Source organism: Fundulus heteroclitus, chromosome 7 (genome assembly GCF_011125445.2).
Source record: "Fundulus heteroclitus isolate FHET01 chromosome 7, MU-UCD_Fhet_4.1, whole genome shotgun sequence".
NCBI classification, from domain to species: domain Eukaryota; kingdom Metazoa; phylum Chordata; class Actinopteri; order Cyprinodontiformes; family Fundulidae; genus Fundulus; species Fundulus heteroclitus.
Genome location: NC_046367.1, coordinates 42,735,149 through 42,754,260, shown reverse-complemented (window position 1 = coordinate 42,754,260; position 19,112 = coordinate 42,735,149). Strand labels below are relative to the sequence as shown.

At 41.8% G+C, this 19,112-nt stretch overlaps 1 protein-coding gene across 1 annotated transcript in view; it reads right to left on the bottom strand.

The window, feature by feature from the left end:
- The window catches only part of LOC105924182, a 52,979-nt gene that overhangs the window by 13,611 nt on the left and 20,256 nt on the right, over window positions 1–19,112 (bottom strand). The window contains exons 4-8 of the mRNA XM_036138671.1: window positions 18,147–18,455; window positions 17,227–17,568; window positions 12,072–12,190; window positions 11,776–11,973; window positions 11,442–11,585 (exon numbers count right to left, since the gene is read on the bottom strand). Coding sequence (XP_035994564.1) covers window positions 11,442–11,585; window positions 11,776–11,973; window positions 12,072–12,190; window positions 17,227–17,568; window positions 18,147–18,455 — 1,112 coding nt within the window. The remainder of the gene's footprint in view (window positions 1–11,441; window positions 11,586–11,775; window positions 11,974–12,071; window positions 12,191–17,226; window positions 17,569–18,146; window positions 18,456–19,112) is intronic.

Sequence of the window (19,112 nt, the reverse complement as noted above, 5' to 3'; positions counted from 1 at the left end):
ACCATTATCTTTAAGGGCGAGGAGAAGACATGTCTGAGACGCAAGACATCATGACAACAATTGAATGCATTGTGTAAAAAAAGAGAATTTTGTATTTGTCTTATAAGTTACATATTCCTAAGATGTTAAATGCTAGTATTGTTAGAATCTTGGTTTTGCATTGCATGATGATTTGGTCTTTATTCTGTGGTTTGATCTGAGTGTAGTGCTTTCACAGGTTATATTAATTTCTAAAAAGACATCTTGCTAATCTAGGTTAAGACTTCTAGAGTCATATTTAGCTCATATAACAATTTCTTGGTAGTTGCAAAGTTATTTTAGCCTTGCGCCTCCTTGATAAAGGTGCTTACTTTTCTTAATTTTAGTATGCTTGAGATTCAGATAGGTTTAGTAGCTTATTAGCTTATACTTGGGTTATTTTACATTTAAGGGGTAAATTTGAACTTAATTTGATTTCATAAGTCGCCAACAGAGGGGACAGTGGGTTACTGGTATTGCATCTTACCGTTTACACTTTGTTTAAGGGTTTCAAGACATGGACTTAGTTTAGTCTAGTTTTTGGTTTGATTTATTAGGATCAAAACAGAGGGATTGTTAAGAAAAATAAAATATCTTAGTTGGGGTTACTAAGGAAAGCAGAGCAGTGTCTGTCTCTCCCTGCTCCAGGATAAGATAACATGCAACTTTGGTTTTATGGCTGTTAGGTCATTGCGGCCTAACCCCGTACTGGGAAGAGCAGCCCCTTTGTTTGAGAAACAGATATCTTACAGATTACCCCTCCCTCCCTAACTTAGAGGAGGAGGACAGACACTGTAGAAAAAGGATGTCTTGGCAAAAGTTACTTCAGACAGGCTTCTACATCACGCTGTGAAATCATCTCATAATGGTAATGTAAACTCTGTCTCCATATTTAATTTCTATGAACTAAATATGCATATTACAATGTTTTACCTCTGAACAATGCTTTTCTCATTTATTGTCAAATCTTAAACCGGGGCAAAAGTGGGCCTTTATTAGCGAAACAGGATTAGGACAATAATATTACTTCAACATGATATAAATCATCTCCCTGTTTGTCCTTTCAGGGACTCCATGGTCAGAAACTCTGTTATCTCTAAACTGTCATTAATCCTCTGATAAAAACCAGGAGCTGATCAGTGTCTTTATATCGTTACTTTCATCCAGGGCCAGTGAATATAACTTAAAGACCTTTTTGTTTAACTCACTGCTATATCTTCATCAATCAGTTCCTCGATGAGAGTCTCTGTCCTGCGTGATAAACAATTATTTTTAAACTTGTCTTCGCTCTCCGGACACAAGAAACCTGCTGTCTCAACCATTCTTTAAAAACTCTCCTTCAGAGAAAGCCTTGCTAGCCTTTGCTAGTTTGAATGCCAGCATAAAACGTTTCTTGGTGCTTCAGTCTTGGATCGTAGTTTGTCGATGATAAGTTTTACTGGGGACTTCCGGTTGTGACATGTAGAGAGAGGACGCACACGCGAAGGCTCCAGGCTCACTTTTTGTTATTCTCCCTTGGAACGAACTTTCTGCACGAACTTCGGCACAATTTGTACTGCTGAAGTTGGTTTGACAGTGGTCTCAGTAACGAGCTGGGTGCGATTTGCCAGGGGGGATGGGGGGGATTTACCCCCCCCCCCTCTGCTTGTGACGTCCCCCCCTCTGGTCATTCATGTTTTATCCCTGGGGGGGATACATTCCCCCCCCCGGTCTGAATTTAAAAATGTATATAAATTAGGGCTGTCAGTTTTAACGCTTAAGACCACAACGCCGACATTTTTTTTGTCGCCGTTAATCGCGCGTCAAAACACACACCGTTCCCTAATGTTTTTCCCCACCGCGCTCCCGGACTGTGTTTCTTTTACGCTCTGCGCTTTCCATAGTTTCAAGAGAGCTAGAGCGAAACAGATCCGCGCTCACTGTTGCACAGACTGTTCATTTCATGCGACTTTGGGCTTCTTTTATTCTAAAGGCGCTTGTAAATTTTTTAAGTCACGGGTTGCGTTTTTTTTGGGCACGTTTCTGAAAGATAAATCGCTTATTTGGGCTCTAAAATAAGTGACGAAACAGTGGTTATTAAGAGACCTGCCTTCACGAGACACTGAGTGTATCCAGCTGAAATATCCCTCCGCCATAGGAGCTGACGGTAGTAAAGGCAGAGAGAGCATCTCTGCATGTATTTTCTGCAGTTTACAGTGCAATAATCGGTGATAACTGCTTAAAGTAGATTACTTGGTGCAGATCACCATTTTGAGCAGACATTGGTTCTGAAGATGAGTTTTTAACATGCTGGGAACATTGCAGAAACCCAACCCATAAACCGTACTTTAATGTTTAATTTGTTGTCTCTGTATTTGTCAAACTAATGCTGAATTACGTTGCCAAACAAAGGACCTGGAGTTACTAAACAGCTGCTAAACAGTCTCATTCAGGTTACTAAGCTCCTGCCCAGTTGCAAGCAAAGTGTAAGACTGGAATGACCTGGAAATTTAAAACCTTTTTCCAGGCTTAAACTGTATGAATATGGATATAAACAGAAAGCAAAAATATTCAAAGAAATTATTGTTGGTGTGAAAGCTCAGAATTAGATGTGTGCGAGAGAGTGAAAAAACGAGCAATAAAACTTATGACTTTATTGAAATGTACATTTTTTTTTATTAATGCCTAATACCATGTCTATCTTTGTTTAAGAGGCAAAAAATATATCGGCATGGTATTTATTTACAAATTTATTTACACATTGTGTAAACATCAGGGCGTCATAATTAGTCATTTAGCCATTATAGTCCAGAGTTTAACATTTGTCACTAGGATGTTTTCATTCCAATTCTCAAAAGTGCTTGTAAAATAACAAAATAAAAATATTTTTTGTACAAGCATGTATTTTATTAGTGTCATATATTGCAAAATTGCATATTAAAATGCCCAAACAGGCTATTACACTTTCAGAAATAAAAGGATAAAATTTGCAAATAATCTTGAGTTACCTATCGACATTATGTGATTAATCGAGGAAATGATCCCCCCTCTGGTTTTTTTGCAAATCGCACCCTGGTAACGAGCATGTCCAAACACGCAAAATCATTTAACTTACAAACTCCTGCGACACGTGCGGTGGGCAAGCTAGCATCCTTTGAAACTAGCAACCTTCCAACAACAACGGGGGATCCAGTGATACCCGAGAAACCTGCAGCAACGGTGGTGGCCATGGTCCAACTGGCGGCTGAATTCCCTAAACTGTGAACATCACTCAAAGAAGATATTTCTACTCTTATTCAAGACGCCATTAGACCAATACAAGCTTCACTGGACTCACTACAGACCACAGTGACCTCATTCCAGAGCCGTCTGCCGTCGAGTCGGTGGCATGTGATAACTTCAAGCGGCTAACAGCGTCCGAGTCTACCATCAAAACGCTCCAGAGCTAGACCCAGTCGCTGCTGGACCGGTGCGACGACCTCGAGAACCGCTCACGGAGATCTAATCTTTGCATAATATTGAATATTACCGAGGGCAGTGAAGATGGCAAAGATCCCTTAAAGTTCATGTTGGATGTCTTGATGGAAGTGATGGGTCCAGATGTTTTTTTCTACACCGCCTGAGCTGGAGAGAGCCCACCATACCCCGACCTTCAGAGCTGCCCAGAGATCTTCCCCTCGCGCGTTCCTGGTCTGCTTCTCCAGATTCCAACAGAAAGAAGCAGCGCTGCATTGGGCCAGGAATCATGAGCTCAAATACCGAGGCACCGCTATAAGGATCTATCAGGATGTCAGCACAACTCTCGCTAAAAAGAGAGCCACGTTTAACAGCGTCAAGCATGCCCTGTATCAGAAGAACATCAGATTCCACCTGCTCTACCCAGCCCGGCTGCGAGTGATGTGCGGAGACGACGAGTTCACCTTCGGCTCGCCTGATGAAGCTCAGAAGTTTTATGATCGGAGATTCGGTAACTCGGAATAGGACTCTGACATGGTTTGCACTGTTCATTTCGGCGATGGTTAATCACCTGATGTCAATGACATATTAGTTCACCTCTCCGGCATGCGATGTCAACCTGCGGTTCGCGGACCCGAAGTATGATCACTTAGTGATGTTATCAATGGACTAATCAGCATTATGCTGAATTATATCTAGAGTTCTTCCTCTAATAAAACACTCTTTTGTATTTCAATTTTGAGGTTATATGCATTCTTATATGTGTGCCTACTTGTTTGTTAAATGGTAAATGGACTGAACTTATATAGTGCTTTTCCAGTCATGCTGACCACCCAAAGCACTGTACACTATAGCCACATTCACCCAGTCGCTCTCACTAACGCACACACATTTATACACCGAGACGCAGCTCGGTAGGCAACTTGGGGTTAAGTGCCTTGCCCAAGGGCACAGCGACATGTAGCAAGGGGAAGCTGGAATCGAACCCACAACCTTCTGGTTGCCAGACGACTACTCAACCCATCAAGCCACAGTCGTTAGTTATCCTGATGTTCAACCATCAGTTTTTTTTGTTTGTTTGTTTAAATTTTGAGGTTAAGATTTTCCAATACAGCTTATTTTAGGGACTGAGTATTGGAAAAATGTGCTTCTGGAAGTTTTTTGAAATAGTCTTTAGCCTGCAGCTTGCCTCAGAGAGAGCGACAAGTATAGGCTTAGTTCTAGTTTTGTTTATGTTTGTGGGAAGGGTTGGGGAAAGGGACACCAATGTATTTATGTATTTTTGCAACATATACTCTTTTCTACTAGCTTGAGAGATAAAGAAAGCCTAACTGTACACTCCAATACTTCATTGTTTCACTTTTTTTTTCTTCCCATTTCATATTTATTCTAGTTAAACATGGTAAATTGTATCAATGCAGAAGTGGCTTCTATACGATTCGTTAGTTGGAACGTGAGGGATTTAAATGGGCCCGTTAAGAGAGTCAGGATATTTAACTATCTAAAGTTTTTAAAATGTGATATTTCTACAGGAAACCCACCTATTGTTAAAAGATCAAGTCAGACTTAAAAAGAGATGGGTGGGTAATGTGTTCCATTCAAATCTTAATTCTAAAACTTGTGGAACAGCTATATTAATCCATAAAAAATTTAAGTTTAATGCTACTGCTCTTGTTTCTGATCCACAGGGACGATTTGTGATGGTTTCAGGGCTCCTTTATCACAAGCCTGTAGTTCTAGTAAATATCTATGCCCTGAATTGGGACGATGAAACGTTTATGGGTAAAATCATATCACTAATCCCAGATCTGAATTCATAACAGTTGATTTTCGGCGGGGACTTAAACTGTGTGATGAATCCAACTCTTGACTGCTCGAGTTCTAAAACTACAAACCTTTCTAAAAAGGCCAAACTATTACCAGTTATTATGGACCAGATAGGAGGTGTTGACCCCTGGCATTTTCTATTTCCGCAAAGTAAGTCCTCTTTCTTTTCAAATGTACATAACTCATACAGGAGAATAGACTATTTTTTTATTGACAAGAACCTTCTCCCCTCTGTCAAAAAAGTTGAACATTCATCTATAGTAGAATCAGATCATGCCCCTGTATTACTTGATCTTGCATTCCCTCTCTTTCAGTTACAATACTTCCCCTGGAAATTAGACATAAACCTCTTGGCTGACGAGAGCTTTTGTGAAATGATATCCCAAAAAATAGAGGACTTTATAAATTTCAACAAAAAAGATGATATCTCTCCTTCTCTCCTGTGGGAAATATTAAAAGCGGTCATTAGGGGTGAGATCATAGCGTACTCAGCTAAAATAAACAGGATGAAAAGAAATAAGCAAGAGGAGCTTATTAAAGCAAATCTATGGTTGATGCTCAATACTCTGTCTCCCCTTCCCCCGAGCTCTACATGAGGAAGCTGGACCTCCAAACACATTATAATTTACTATCAACTGAAAAAACAGAACGTCTCCTATTAAAATCTCAAGGGCATGTTTACGAGCACGGTAACAAGGCTGGACGTTTATTAGCACATCAACTCAAGTGCCGCTCAGCCTCTCAACAAATCCCGCAAATTCACAAAGAGGATGGCACCCTATCTATTGATCCAGAAGAAATTAAGGACACATTTGCCTAATTTTACTCAAATCTGTATACTTCAGAGATGACAAATAATTGCTCCGACATGGAACATTTCTTCAATAACCTCCAGGCTCCTTCTGTAACAACGGTTCACAGGACTGAATCCGAGCTTCCATTAAACTGTAAGGGAATCATTACTGCAATAAAAGCAATGCAGAGTGGCAAGGCACCAGGCCCAGATGGATATCCTATAGAGTTCTTTAAAAAGTTCTCTAATAAACTATCAACAATTCTACTTGATATGTTTAATGACTCTCTGTCCCATGGGTCACTCCCACAGACATTGACTGAAGCATCAATTACCCTCCTACTTAAGCCAGGTAAAGATAGCAATAAATGTGGCTCTTACCCATCTCCATCCTAAACTGTGATGTGAAGATCTTGGCCAAAGCCCTTGCCTTACGCCTTGAAACAACAATGCACAATGTGATATCTGCTGCCCAAACTGGTTTTATTTCAGGCCGGTATTCATTCACAAATATCCGTCAGCTCCTAAATGTTATCCACTCTCCTGCATCCAGCGCGGTACCTGAAGTGGTTATCTCGCTGGACGCAGAGAAAGCTTTTGATCGGGTAGAATGGGGATATTTATTTGCATGTTTAAAGAAATTTGGATATGGCCCTAATTTTATCTCATAAAATTAGGGCCATAACCTTTGTATACCTCTCCCAAAGGCTGTGTAATCACAAATGGTAAACATTCACGATACTTTCAGCTGTCAAGGGGCACCCATCAGGGCTGTCCAATAAGTCCATTGTTGTTTGCCTTGGCCATAGAGCCCCTGTCTATTATTCTCAAAACATCACCATCCGAAATCCATATGGCTACAGTCAGGTTAAGAGAGTTTAAGGTATCTCTTTATGCAGATGATTTGCTAATGTATGTATCTGACCCTGTTTTATGTGCTCCTCATATTATCCACACCCTGAGGAGGTTTGGCACCCTCTCTGGGTACAAACTGAACTTCAGTAAAAGTGAATGCTATCCTGTTAATGACTTGGCTCTTCAAATACAGGATGGTGCCCTGCCGTTCCATCTGTCTAAAAATGGCTTTAAATACCTGGGCATTAATATTACAAGTGATATGCACAATCTATTACAAGGGAAAATTTCTATCCAGATTTCATTACCTGTTTCAATGTATCCCACTTTATCTCCCTAAGTCCTTTTTTAAGTCTATTGATAAGGCTCTAATTTCATTCATATGGAATGGGAAGAAGCCTAGAATAGGGTTAGAACTGTTACAGAGGCCTAAAAACCAAGGTGGCTTAGCCCTTCCAAATCTATGTCACTACTACAGAGATGAATTGCTCTGCCTCTCTGCCTGCTCGGACGCTTTTTTCTCTGCTCCCTGCTTGCTTGCATTTTCCTGCCTTTTACTTTTTATCTCCTTTTTATCTCTTTGCCAAAACCACAGAAAGTTGGATTTAGTTATTTTATTTATTTTCCTTTTATTTATTTTAGATTTTTATTTTGGAAAGATGCCTCCCTTCACCACAGTGGACCTTGACACGCTTCTACAGAAGATCGCTGTTATAGAACAAAAGATATGCCGACTGGATCTGAATTATGATGTAAACGGCGCGTATGGAAATGAAACAACCCTGCCTGCGACTCCGAACGGTGACCACCAGCCCAGCAACTCACTGAACAAACAGATCCCTGAGGAAAATGAGAATCCCTGGACCACTCAGGGTGCAAGACCAAAGGATCAACAAAACCCGCACCTAGACAAAGGAAACTGGCTGATACTACAGAGAACTGTCCCAGGACAAGTGAAACAACAGCGGGCTGTTCCCACAACAAATGATAAGAGTAAGCCTGCTGGAAATGTTGGAATTCCGTTACGAAACAGATTTGTTCTGCTCCAAAATGTGACCCAGGAGGATCTTGACATCAATCAGAGGTACGTCAACGATTTTTGCTCTAAGACATCAGAGAAAAGACATGCCATGGGGCCGAGGACCCTGATATTATGCAATCGATCTGTAAGTGGGATTAAACATTTCTGTAACAAGAAAAACACAGAGGTGTTGATGTATAACGACAGGAACTTTGGCCTGGTGTCTGATCAAGGATCTTGTCCTTCCAAGGATCTTGAAAGAATGCCCGACCTTGGAAAAACTCATAATACAAGCTGAAGCCCTGGGCGACGTCCTCTGGATAAGGAAATCAGAAGTATTAAAAGAGGACTACATTCGTCTATTGAACTTAGTTGATGTCCTTAATGTCAAGGTGTTTCTCAGCGGCCCTTATGCGCCCGTTACTTGTGAAGACAAGATTTTCTCCAGAGTTTTGATGCTAAACAAATGGCTGGAAAAAACATGCAAACAAACAACTGTAACCTTCATAGACAACTTTATCATATTTTGGGAGAGGAGACATCTGTTCAACAGAGATGGTTTCTCTCTAAATAGGTCAGGTGCAAAACGGCTGATTTCAAACATCTTCTATTCTGTGAAGCATGCACAATCAGCTTTGTTCCAAAACAAAGCTCGACCAGTGCCAAAACAAATGATAAGCCCAGTACAGCCCGAACAAGCCAAGATAAAGATGGCCAGAAAGATGACACAGAGAGAGGCTACATCAGAATTACAGGAGGATTCATCCCGGATCTCAAAAGTGGACCAAAAAGTTCCATCCCCACAAACACCGATCAAGACTGCACCCGCCTCCCCCTGTTCTCCACAAAGCCCAGAGGTTCCTTTTCTTGATTTTTCTCATAACATGAACAAAGTCCTTAAGATTGGTCTACGGTTGACATCCTCTCCACATATTAATTCTGAAAACCACAGTTCTGTGACTAAATCAGCGTCTTCCAAAGAACACAGAGGTCCAGATCCTCCTCCTCCTCTACACAGAACATGCCTGTCCTGAGGACCTTCAGATAACTTCCTTGTGATGTACACCGGACCCTGGCCGCACGTTTATCAGACAAGACCGCTTCCAGCATCAGCCTGGGCCTCTTAAGATAAGATAAGATAAGATAAGATCTCACAATGGAGAAATTCACTTGCCACATCGGCCACCAGCTTGTTCCCCTCAGACACACAGCCCACAATGGCCGAGTCATCAGAGAACTTCTGAAGGTGGCAGCTGTTCATGTTGTATGTAAAGTCCGAGGTGTAGAGGGTGAAAAGAAACGGAGACAGAACGGTGCCCTGGGGGGCCCTGGTGCTGCAGAGTGCCACTTCTGACTGACAGCCATGCAGCCGCACGTACTGAGGGCGGTCAGTGAGGTAGTCGATGGTCCAGTCAGCTAGATGTTTGTCCACCCCAGCGTCCTCCAGCTTCTCCCTGAGCAGCACCGGTCTGATGGTGTTGAAAGCGCTGGAGAAGTCAAAGAACATGACTCTTACAGGGCTCCCGGTGGTCTCCAGGTGGGTGAGCGCCCGCTCCAGCAGGTAGATGATGGCATCCTCTACTCCGATGTTGGGCCGGTAGGCAAACTGCAGCGGGTCCAGAGTGGGGCTGACCACGGTGGGCAGGTGAGCTAGGATGAGGCACGCCATGGTCTTCATCAGGTGGAAGGTCAGGGCGACTGGTCAGAAGTGGTTCGGTTCTCTGGCGTGCGGTGTTTTGGGAACCGGTACCACACAGGAGGTCTTCCACAGGGTGGGCACCACCCCCAGGCTGAGGCTCAGGTTGTAGGTGTAGCTGAGGACCTCACAGAGCTCATCTGCACAGGTCCTCAGAAGCCTTTCCTCTGTTTCAGCCTCGTCAGCTGCCCTCTCACCTGCATTGGTGTGACTGTGAGAGGGGAGGAAGGTAGGAATGAAGGTGTGGATGGGTTGGTCGTTGATAAGAGTGGCGGTGGGGGGGGTGGTAGATCTCTGGAGGGCTGGTGGTTGGAGACGTGTGGAGAGTTGACGGCAGGGAGGGGTCCAGTGTGGGGGGAGTCAAACCGGGTGAAGAATGTGTTCAACTCATCTGCAAACTTGGTGTCACTGCTCAAAGCCGGAGATGTTCTTCAGACCTCTCCACACATCCCTGACGTTGTTCTGCGCCAGCTGCTCCTCCATCTTCTTCCCATAATCCTTCTTTGTCGCCCTGATCTTCCACTGGAGCTCCCGCTGTGCTCTACGCTGCTCCTCTCTGTCCCCTGAGTAGAAAGCCCTCTTCTTCTGGTTCAGGAGGACTTTCAGCTAAGGCAGGGATGGGCAACTGGCGGCCCGGGGGCCGCACACGGCCCTCGTCATCACTCAGTGCGGCCCGCGAATAGATCAATAATCATTTAATAATGAGAAGAAAAAAAAAAAAAGAAAAAAAAATGTAATTATACTTTTGACCGATAGGGGGCCATACCCAAATAATAGCGGGCATGGGCCGCTTTGCAACAGCGAGGAAGAAAGTCAAGAGCCCTGGCCACTAGCAGTGGAATAAAGGGAAAACTTGACGAGAAAGTCACATTTTTCAGACAAAATGGGAAGAAGTATGGACATGGGGGATTTTTTTTTTTTGGTCTCTTGTCATTCACACACAACATAAACCGTGAGAGCCGACGTGAGTTTTGAAACTGCAAAGCTTTGTCTTAAGCAGAAGATGTGCAGCACCGCGTTCACAGACCAGTGTGATGCATTCGTGAGCGTCAGAAAGCTATGGTGCATTCAGGAGCATGGGACATTAGATTTTTCAGAATAAAAAGCTAACAGATGTGCATAATCAAAAAGTAACAGAAATACAATTATAGAGCATTCAGTATTGTAAGAAAGCCCACACTGTTTCTGGATAGACACATTATTGTTTGAGTTAAGTTCTGTGCCGTTTTATGCCTCTTTCCTTGTAAATTTGAAATGACCCATGCTCCTGAATGCATTGATATGGAGTTTAAATTCTTTTTTTGCAATTTTTTTTTTAAAGCAAACGGTTTGTATTTTGCTTAAGGACATATTAAAATGCATCTATATGCAGAAAATAGTTATATGTTGGTGCAGTAAACATACAGATATAAATTCATCTAAAATTTGTCCTTATTGAGAATAATTTGTAGCGTCTTTCATATCCAATTATTTGAAGTGCGTGGTCATGTGGCCCTCCAATGGTCGTGCTGAAAAAAATGTGGCCCTCTTTATCATGGAAGTTGCCCATCCCTGAGCTAAGGGGTGACCCAGGGGGGGGGGTTGTTTGGAAAGCACCGTAGCCGTCGTGTAGGCACAATGCTCTCCACACAGAAGTTCATGTAACCAGTGATACATTCAGTCAGGCTGTTGATGTCATCACCATGAAGGCTTTGAAACATGCTCCAATCTGTGGTTTTGAAACAATCTCTCAGTCTCTCATTGGATTCATCTGACCAAACTTTCACTGACTTCTTCTGTGCTATTGTTCTCCTCACCAGTGGGATGTAGTGGGGGAGCAGGTAGACGAGGTTGTGGTCCAAGCGTCCCAGTGGGGGGAGGGAGGCGGAGGTGTAGGCGTCTTTAACATTGGCATAGAAAAGGTCCAGCGTTTTACTGTCGCTTGTTGCACACGTGACATACTGGGTGAGCGTGGGGAGGGTGGAGCGGAGGGAGGCATGATTGAAATCCCCTGTGATCAGCATTAGAGCGTGGGGGTGCTGTGTTTGTAGATCGTTTACTGCGGCGTGGATCCACTCACACGCGCCGGCGGCGTCCGCGGAGGGAGGGATGTAAACACAGAGCACGATCTTAATAAGGTCTTAAACTCACTGCCAGAATTTCGACATCCGAGCAGCATATCTGCTGCTTCACGTGAACATGCGCCACGTTACACCACCTCTCATTCACAAACACCGCCAGCCCCCCTCCTCTCTTTTTTCCGCTCTCCGCAAAAGTTCTGTCCATGCGGATGAGTTTAAAGCCGTCCAGAGAGACCACTGAGTCCAATACAGATCCATCTAACCACGTCTCCGGGAAGCACATAATACTAGCGTCTCTGTACCTCCTTTGGAAACGGGTTAGTGCTGCGAGCTCCTCGGTCTTGTTTCGAATAGATCTAACGTTACCGGTGACAACCGATGGTAAATAACCTTTCCTCCGCTTCGTCCTCCCGCCCCGACATCCTCTCCGCCTCCTCCGTATTTCTGCGGGGATGGATAGTTTCTGAGCGTGGTGAAGAGCAGGGCTGCAGCGTGGGGAGTCACGTAGTCCGAGAAGCTGGTTCCTCGTGTAGACAATGGGACGCTCGGAGTCGCGGACAAAGGGATCTCCACTCGAGGCATCGAAATGTTCCGAAAGTAACAAAAAATAATCGAGTCCCAAAAGTTGGTTTCTTCAGGGCATCTACGCTCAGAATACCCGATCCTGTATTCAGTAATATACAAACAATCCAGAAAAAACAATAAAGAGGAGAAAGTAGGAAAAGAAGGGATACAGCCGATATGACTGGGTGCTGCCTGCGCAGCGCCATCTTGAAGAGGAGAATATGGAATATCTGTTATGATATGTGGCAGAAATAAGAAAAGCAAAAGGAAAACAAACAGGAATAATCAATCGTACCTAAAAGTCATAAACTGTCAGATGCAACCTGCCACAGAGACACCAACAACCACCATATCATATAAACTGGGTTTATTAAACATTAGATCTCTGTCAGGAAAATCCCTGTTAATTAATGACTTCATTATTGACATTAATCTTGATGTAATGTTTTTAACAGAAACATGGCTGCATGAATTTAGTGAAGCAGCTATACTGATGGAGTCGACACCTCCAAACTACAATTTCCTTTGTGAGAGCAGACAGCAAAAGGAAAGGTGGAGGAGTGGCAACATTGTTTAATGATTCACTAAAGTGTAAAAAGGTGTTTTTGGGAAAATTTGACTCTTTTGAACATTTGGCTGTCCAGGTAAAGAGCCCGGTACGAACTATGTTTCTGAATGTTTACAGGCCTCCTAAGTCCACATCAAACTTTTTTAATGATTTTAGTGACCTCCTGTCTATGATATGCGTTGATTATGACTGTTTAATTATTGTGGGAGACTTCAACTTTCACGTTGACAACCCTGAAGACAGAAGTGCAAAAAAACTGTGTGACACACTTAGAAACATTGGTTTAACTCAACATGTTAAACAGCCAACACACAAACAGGGACATATTTTAGACTTGATCATCACTAAAGGTCTAAAAATTTCAAAGGTCAATGTAACTGACCTGTAACTGACCTGTGAACTGATGTTGTTTTTCTGTTACCTTTGAATGTATAATTTCCAGTGACCCATTTAGCCAAAGGGACATCATAAGAAAACACACCTTTAAGGACAATGCCACGGAACCTTCCTTCAAGCTTAATCTGCTACTTCAACCTTGAGCTGCAACTCAGCTGATGAACGAGTAAATAATTTTCAGTCTAAAGTCTCAGACATCATTAACTGCATTGCCCCAGTTAAAGTGAAGGTTTTTTCCGGGAAGAAAAAATCTCCGTGGAGAAATGTTCCAGCAGTTAGAGGTGAAAAAAAGGAGTGTCGAAAAGCCGAACACAGGTGGAGAAAGAACAGACTGCTGGTTCACTATGACATCTATAAAGATAGACTTTACAGATATAACTTACAATTGAAAAATGCAAGAGAATCTTTCTTCTCAGAGATCATCAAGAAAAACATTAATAATGCTCGTGTCTTATTTTCCACAGTCAACAGATTAACAAATCCTCCTGTGTCAGTGGCTTCCGAACTCCACTCCACCAGGACCTGCAATGAATTTGCTAACTTCTTTACTGAGAAAATCATAAAAATTAGAGGATCAGTTTGTACATCCATACCAACTCTAGAACCAAAGCAAAAATGTCCCAATTCAGCCAAATAAACTCCAAAAGCTTAGAGGAGATCATTCAGCAGCTAAGTTCTTCCTCCTGCTGCCTTGATGTTCTACCCACAGTTTTCCTTAAGAAGGTTTTACGTGTCATTGCGTCTGATTTGTCTCAGATAATAAACGCGTCCCTTCTGTCAGGTGTTTTCCCCCAATCACTAAAAACAGCAATTATCAAACCACTGCTGAAAAAGAACAATTTAGACAAACTACTACTCCAGAATTACAGGCCCATCTCAAACCTCCCCTTTATCAGTAAGATTATTGAAAAAGATGTGTTTCAACAATTAAACACCTTCTTAACAACAACCAGCTGCTTTGATGCTTTCCAGTCTGGCTTCCGTGCTCACCACAGTACAGAGACGGCCCTTATGAGGTGTTTAATGACATCCATATAAATACAGACTGTGGAAGAACCACCGTGCTGGTTCTATTGGAAGTCAGTGCATTTGATACTGTCGATCACTCCATTCTGTTAGAGCCCCTGGAGAACTGGGTCAGCCTCTAGCTCTCCACTGGTTTAAATCCTACTTAAAGGACAGGGACTTTTTTGTATCAGTAGGTAACTTTACATCAGAGATGACAAAAATCACATGCCCAAGGGTCCTTTCTAGATCCCCTCCTCTTCAATATCTACATGCTCCCTCTAGCCCAGATAATAAAAAACAACAACATCAGCTACCATAACTATGCAGATGACACACAGCTTTACATCACCATGTCACCAGGCGACTATGAACTAGTTCAAGCACTGAGTAAATGCCTAGAAGAAATCAATGCCTGGATGTGCCAAAACTTTCTTCAATTGAATAAAAACAAAACTGAAGTAATAATATTTGGACCAATAGAGGAGAGATCAAAAGGTAGCACACAGCTTCAGTCGCTTCAGCTAGAAACCACTGATCAGGCCCGAAACCTGGGTGTACTGATGGACTCAGACATGAACCTCCAACAGCATCTAAAGACAGTTACAAGGTCAGCTTTCTATCATAAATGACTAATGTCTCAGCAGGATCTGGAAAAACTAATCCATGCATTCATTTTTAGTCGAATAGATTACTGCAACGGTGTTTTCACAGGTCTGTCTTAAAAGTGGATCAGACAGCTGCAGCTGATCCAGAACCTGCTGCCCGCGTCCTTACTAAGACCAAGAAAGTAGAGCACATCACCCCAGTTCTAAAGTCCTTCCACTGGCTCCCTGTATCTCAGAGAATAGACTTTAAAATCCTTCTGTTAGTTTATAAATCCCTAAATGGCTTAGCACCTAAATACATCACAGACTTGTTATCAGTGTATCAACCCTCCAGACCATTAAGGTCTTCTAGCTCCAGCCTACTCTGCATACCTAGAACCATAACTAAACAAGGAGAAGCAGCATTTAGTTCCTATGCTCCACTGATCTGGAACAAACTTTCAGAAAACTGTAAAAGTGCGGAAAGCCTGAGTTCTTTTAAATCAAGATTAAAAACACATTTGTTTAGTTTTGCCTTCAACTGTTCTAATTAACTGAAACACCACTAGTGTTTTCTTTTTCATGTTCTATTTTCTATCTACATTTTATTCCTACTTGCTTCTATTCTGTTTTATTTTGCTATATTTTAATCATGTAAAGCACTTTGCATTGTCTTTGTACTGAATTGTGCTATATAAATAAATTTGCCTTGCCTTGCCTTACTAATGGGCCTCAAATGTCCAAAAAATCATGCAGACTGGTGCCACTTTGAAGCTGTATCTTGCATCTCCAGTTCTCTCAGAGCCCTGATTATCTCCAGCCTTCTCTTCCCTTCCTCACAATACACTAACAATCCTATAGTCATAAACACCCTCAAAATATGGTCTCAGCTTAAACGGAGCTTTGGGTTTAAAAACCTTCTCCATCTGGGTCCCATACACAATAATCACCTTTTCCTTCCAGCTAAGATAGACTCTGAATTTACTCTCTGGCAGAGACGTAGCATTCATAATTTTGAGGACTTGTACATAAATGATACCTTTGGAAGCTTTGATGATGTTTCACATAAATTTGGCCTCCCTCAGTCTAGCTTATTTCAATATTTCCAAGTCCGCCACTTCCTTCAACATCATGATCCCAGCTTTCCATACATATCATCACCTTCTGGTCTAGATGATCTGTTAAAATCTCCATTTAAGGGCGCACTTGTGGCGCAGTGGGTAGCGCGACCCATATACAGAGGCCTAAGTCCTCGACGCGGTCAACCCAGGTTCGAATCTGTCCCACGGTCCATTGCCGCATGTCTCTCCACCTCTTTCACCCTCTTTCCTGTCAGCCTACTTTCAGAAAAAAAAAATCTGTTTAATTCTAAAAGACTGGTCTCCAGAATATGTGATAGTATATCCTCTTTTAAAAACACAACTCTGGATAACATCAGAGCAGACTGGGTGGATGAGCAGGGGGAGGACTTGGAAAAGGACACTTGGGAGAACGCATTACTACAAGTAAACAACAGCACTTTCTGTGCCAAGCTAAACATTATGCAATTTAAGGTCCTACATCGCATTCACTATTCCAAAGCATAACTAGCTAAAATATATCTTAACATAGATGCAAGATGTGACAGGTGCCAAAACACTCCGGCTGACGCAACACATATGTTCATTGAATAATTGAATAAGCATTGAATACTAATCTTCAACCCAACATACACATATATATATATATATATATATATATATATATATATATATATATATATATATATATATATATATACATATATATATATATATATATAGGAATAATCCCTCCAGGAAACATTTCTCCTGGTGATGTTATCTCCACTCTGACATGGTTCCAGTTTGAAATGTTTGTGACCATCAGCGGTTCCTTTAATACTTGGACACGGGTCAACATGTGAGACTCACTCAGTTTATTATAAAAACTGATTCAAAGTTTTCTGTCTAAGAAAATCCAGCTGATTGCACTGAGTTGTTAGCTTTGCAGCAATCCCTCATTTTGGGCGTAAAAATGGCAAAAAAGATAAAGGAGAACATTTATAAAGTTCTTACTAATAAAAACTGGAACTGAGAAGACAGATGTTAGTTAATTTCTAAAAATATTTTATTCTAAATCTGTCGAGGGGGATAAAGAAAAAGAAAAACTGTTAGGATAAAATAAATAAAAGCCATTGTACAAATACTAAAAGCTCAGAAACGGTTAGAATAGATCCTGAAATGAAATAGTTGTTAATTTAATTTTTTTTATGGGGACCCAGAGAGTTAAAACCTGTTTTTCTGGCTGTAGGAGGAAATCTGTGAAGGGTCAGAGTTCAGCTTTAAACTCTCAGATAATTCAGAAAGTGACGCAGTTTCTAAATGAGAAGACAGGTCTGGACATAGAGGACACAGCAGGATCCAAGGCAGAAGAAGCTCTGGCTGCAGATCTTTAATGTTACTCACTGTGTTCAGAATTTTCCTCTTGAAGTCTTCAAAGAAATAATGTTTTTCAGCTTCTTCTCGTCTCATGTTGCTGTACGCTGTTTTAGCTTCATAACCAAACTCCAGGAATTGTTCATCTTCATCAAACAGGATGCAGGTTGGAGTCTTTGGGGAGTCCAGTCCAAGTTCTTTACCCCATCTCTTTAACTGGGTCTCACCTCCTTCCTCTCTGGGTTTTAGATTGAAGGCGTAGCCGCTGTATCCTGAACCAAAGTCTATGGCCATGATCAGAGAGTCAGCTTCATGTGGTTGGAAAGAGAAGAAGGTTAGAGACTGAGAAAAGAGACATTAGATGCTCACATTCCACAATTTATCATTGAAATAAAACCTCAAACACATATACACATTTGTTCCCGTTTCTAATTTTAATCCTAAAATTAAAAAACTAAACTGAAACATTAAAGTTCAGTCATTTAATCTTTAATCTTCCACAGATTATCCTGGTCCTCCTGTCCTGTGATGGACTGGTGACCTGTCCAGGCTGTAGCCCACCTCTCACCCAATGGTTATAGACACCAGCCTCTCCAGGCCATCCTGGATGGAGAACTGGGTATGGAGGAAAGCATGGATACTGGTACTCCTGAGTATTTAATGATTTTATATGAAACCCAGGAAATATCTTTTCTTTCATGGCATCAATAATGAATCATGTTTCTATTCTTTATTACATCAGTTTCTTTAGAATACAGATTCTATTTCTGTAACATTCATCCTTGATCTAACCTTCATCTTAATGACTCAGAATAAACACCGTCTCATCTAGTTTTATTAAAGATATTATCATGAATAAAATGTGATCTATATTTACAGTACTGACCTTTGACCTTGAGCAGCACTTGTTTCTTAGCCAGGATCCTTCCTGACCTGTAGACGGTGCAGCTGTAGGTTCCTGAGTCTCTGTCTGTGGGGTTCTTCAGGGTCAGACTGAAGTCTCTAGATTTATAATTTATCTTCATCTCTGTTCTGTTTATAAACTGCTTGTGTTGATAGTCTTTGTAGCGATTACTGTGGACCATCCTGTTTCTGTTGTTTCTCCACATTACTGTGACTTCCTCAGGCAGACTGACTGTAGTTTTAAAGGGCAGCAGAACAGACTCCACTCCCGAATCCACCTCCACCTTGTAGACTGAGAAAAACACAAAAGATCAGCTGCACAGACAGCAGGAGAAATGATCATGTTGATGTTCACAGTAATGGAGCCTCAGTAAAACTCCAGGAGAGAACCACCTCAGTCACAAGGAGTAACTCAGGATTTTATGACCAGGAGTTTGTAGAATGGATGCTGACAGAGCAGGAATGTGATTGTTCAGCAGCATCTTTATCCATAAATATGTTTTACTTTTTAACCAGTAAATGATGAACCATATCACTGCTGCCTCCTACTTGACAGGAGAGAAAAACAATCGTCTGATGAGTCAAAAGCAGAGAAATCTCAGTGACTTCCTGTCATCAGCCTGTAATGATGGGATGGATTTGTGTTTAGAGGTTAGAGGAGACGCAGAAATGTTCAGCGGGACAGTCAGAAACTCAGGATAACTCTCGGTGTTTGTCCTTTAATTAAACTCACTCTTCATCAACCTACAACGCCTGGCTGGACGAATTCAACATTATATTTGCAGTAGAGAAATTAAATTATTAAAGTCTGATATTCAAGTTTTAAGTAGAATTAATTATTTAATCATCATTTTATCTGATGGTCAGGTTCTACAGCACATCTTGAATTTATTTATTTCTCACCCTTACAAATGAAATCCCTCAGTGAGGCTAACACTGCTGTAGAGAA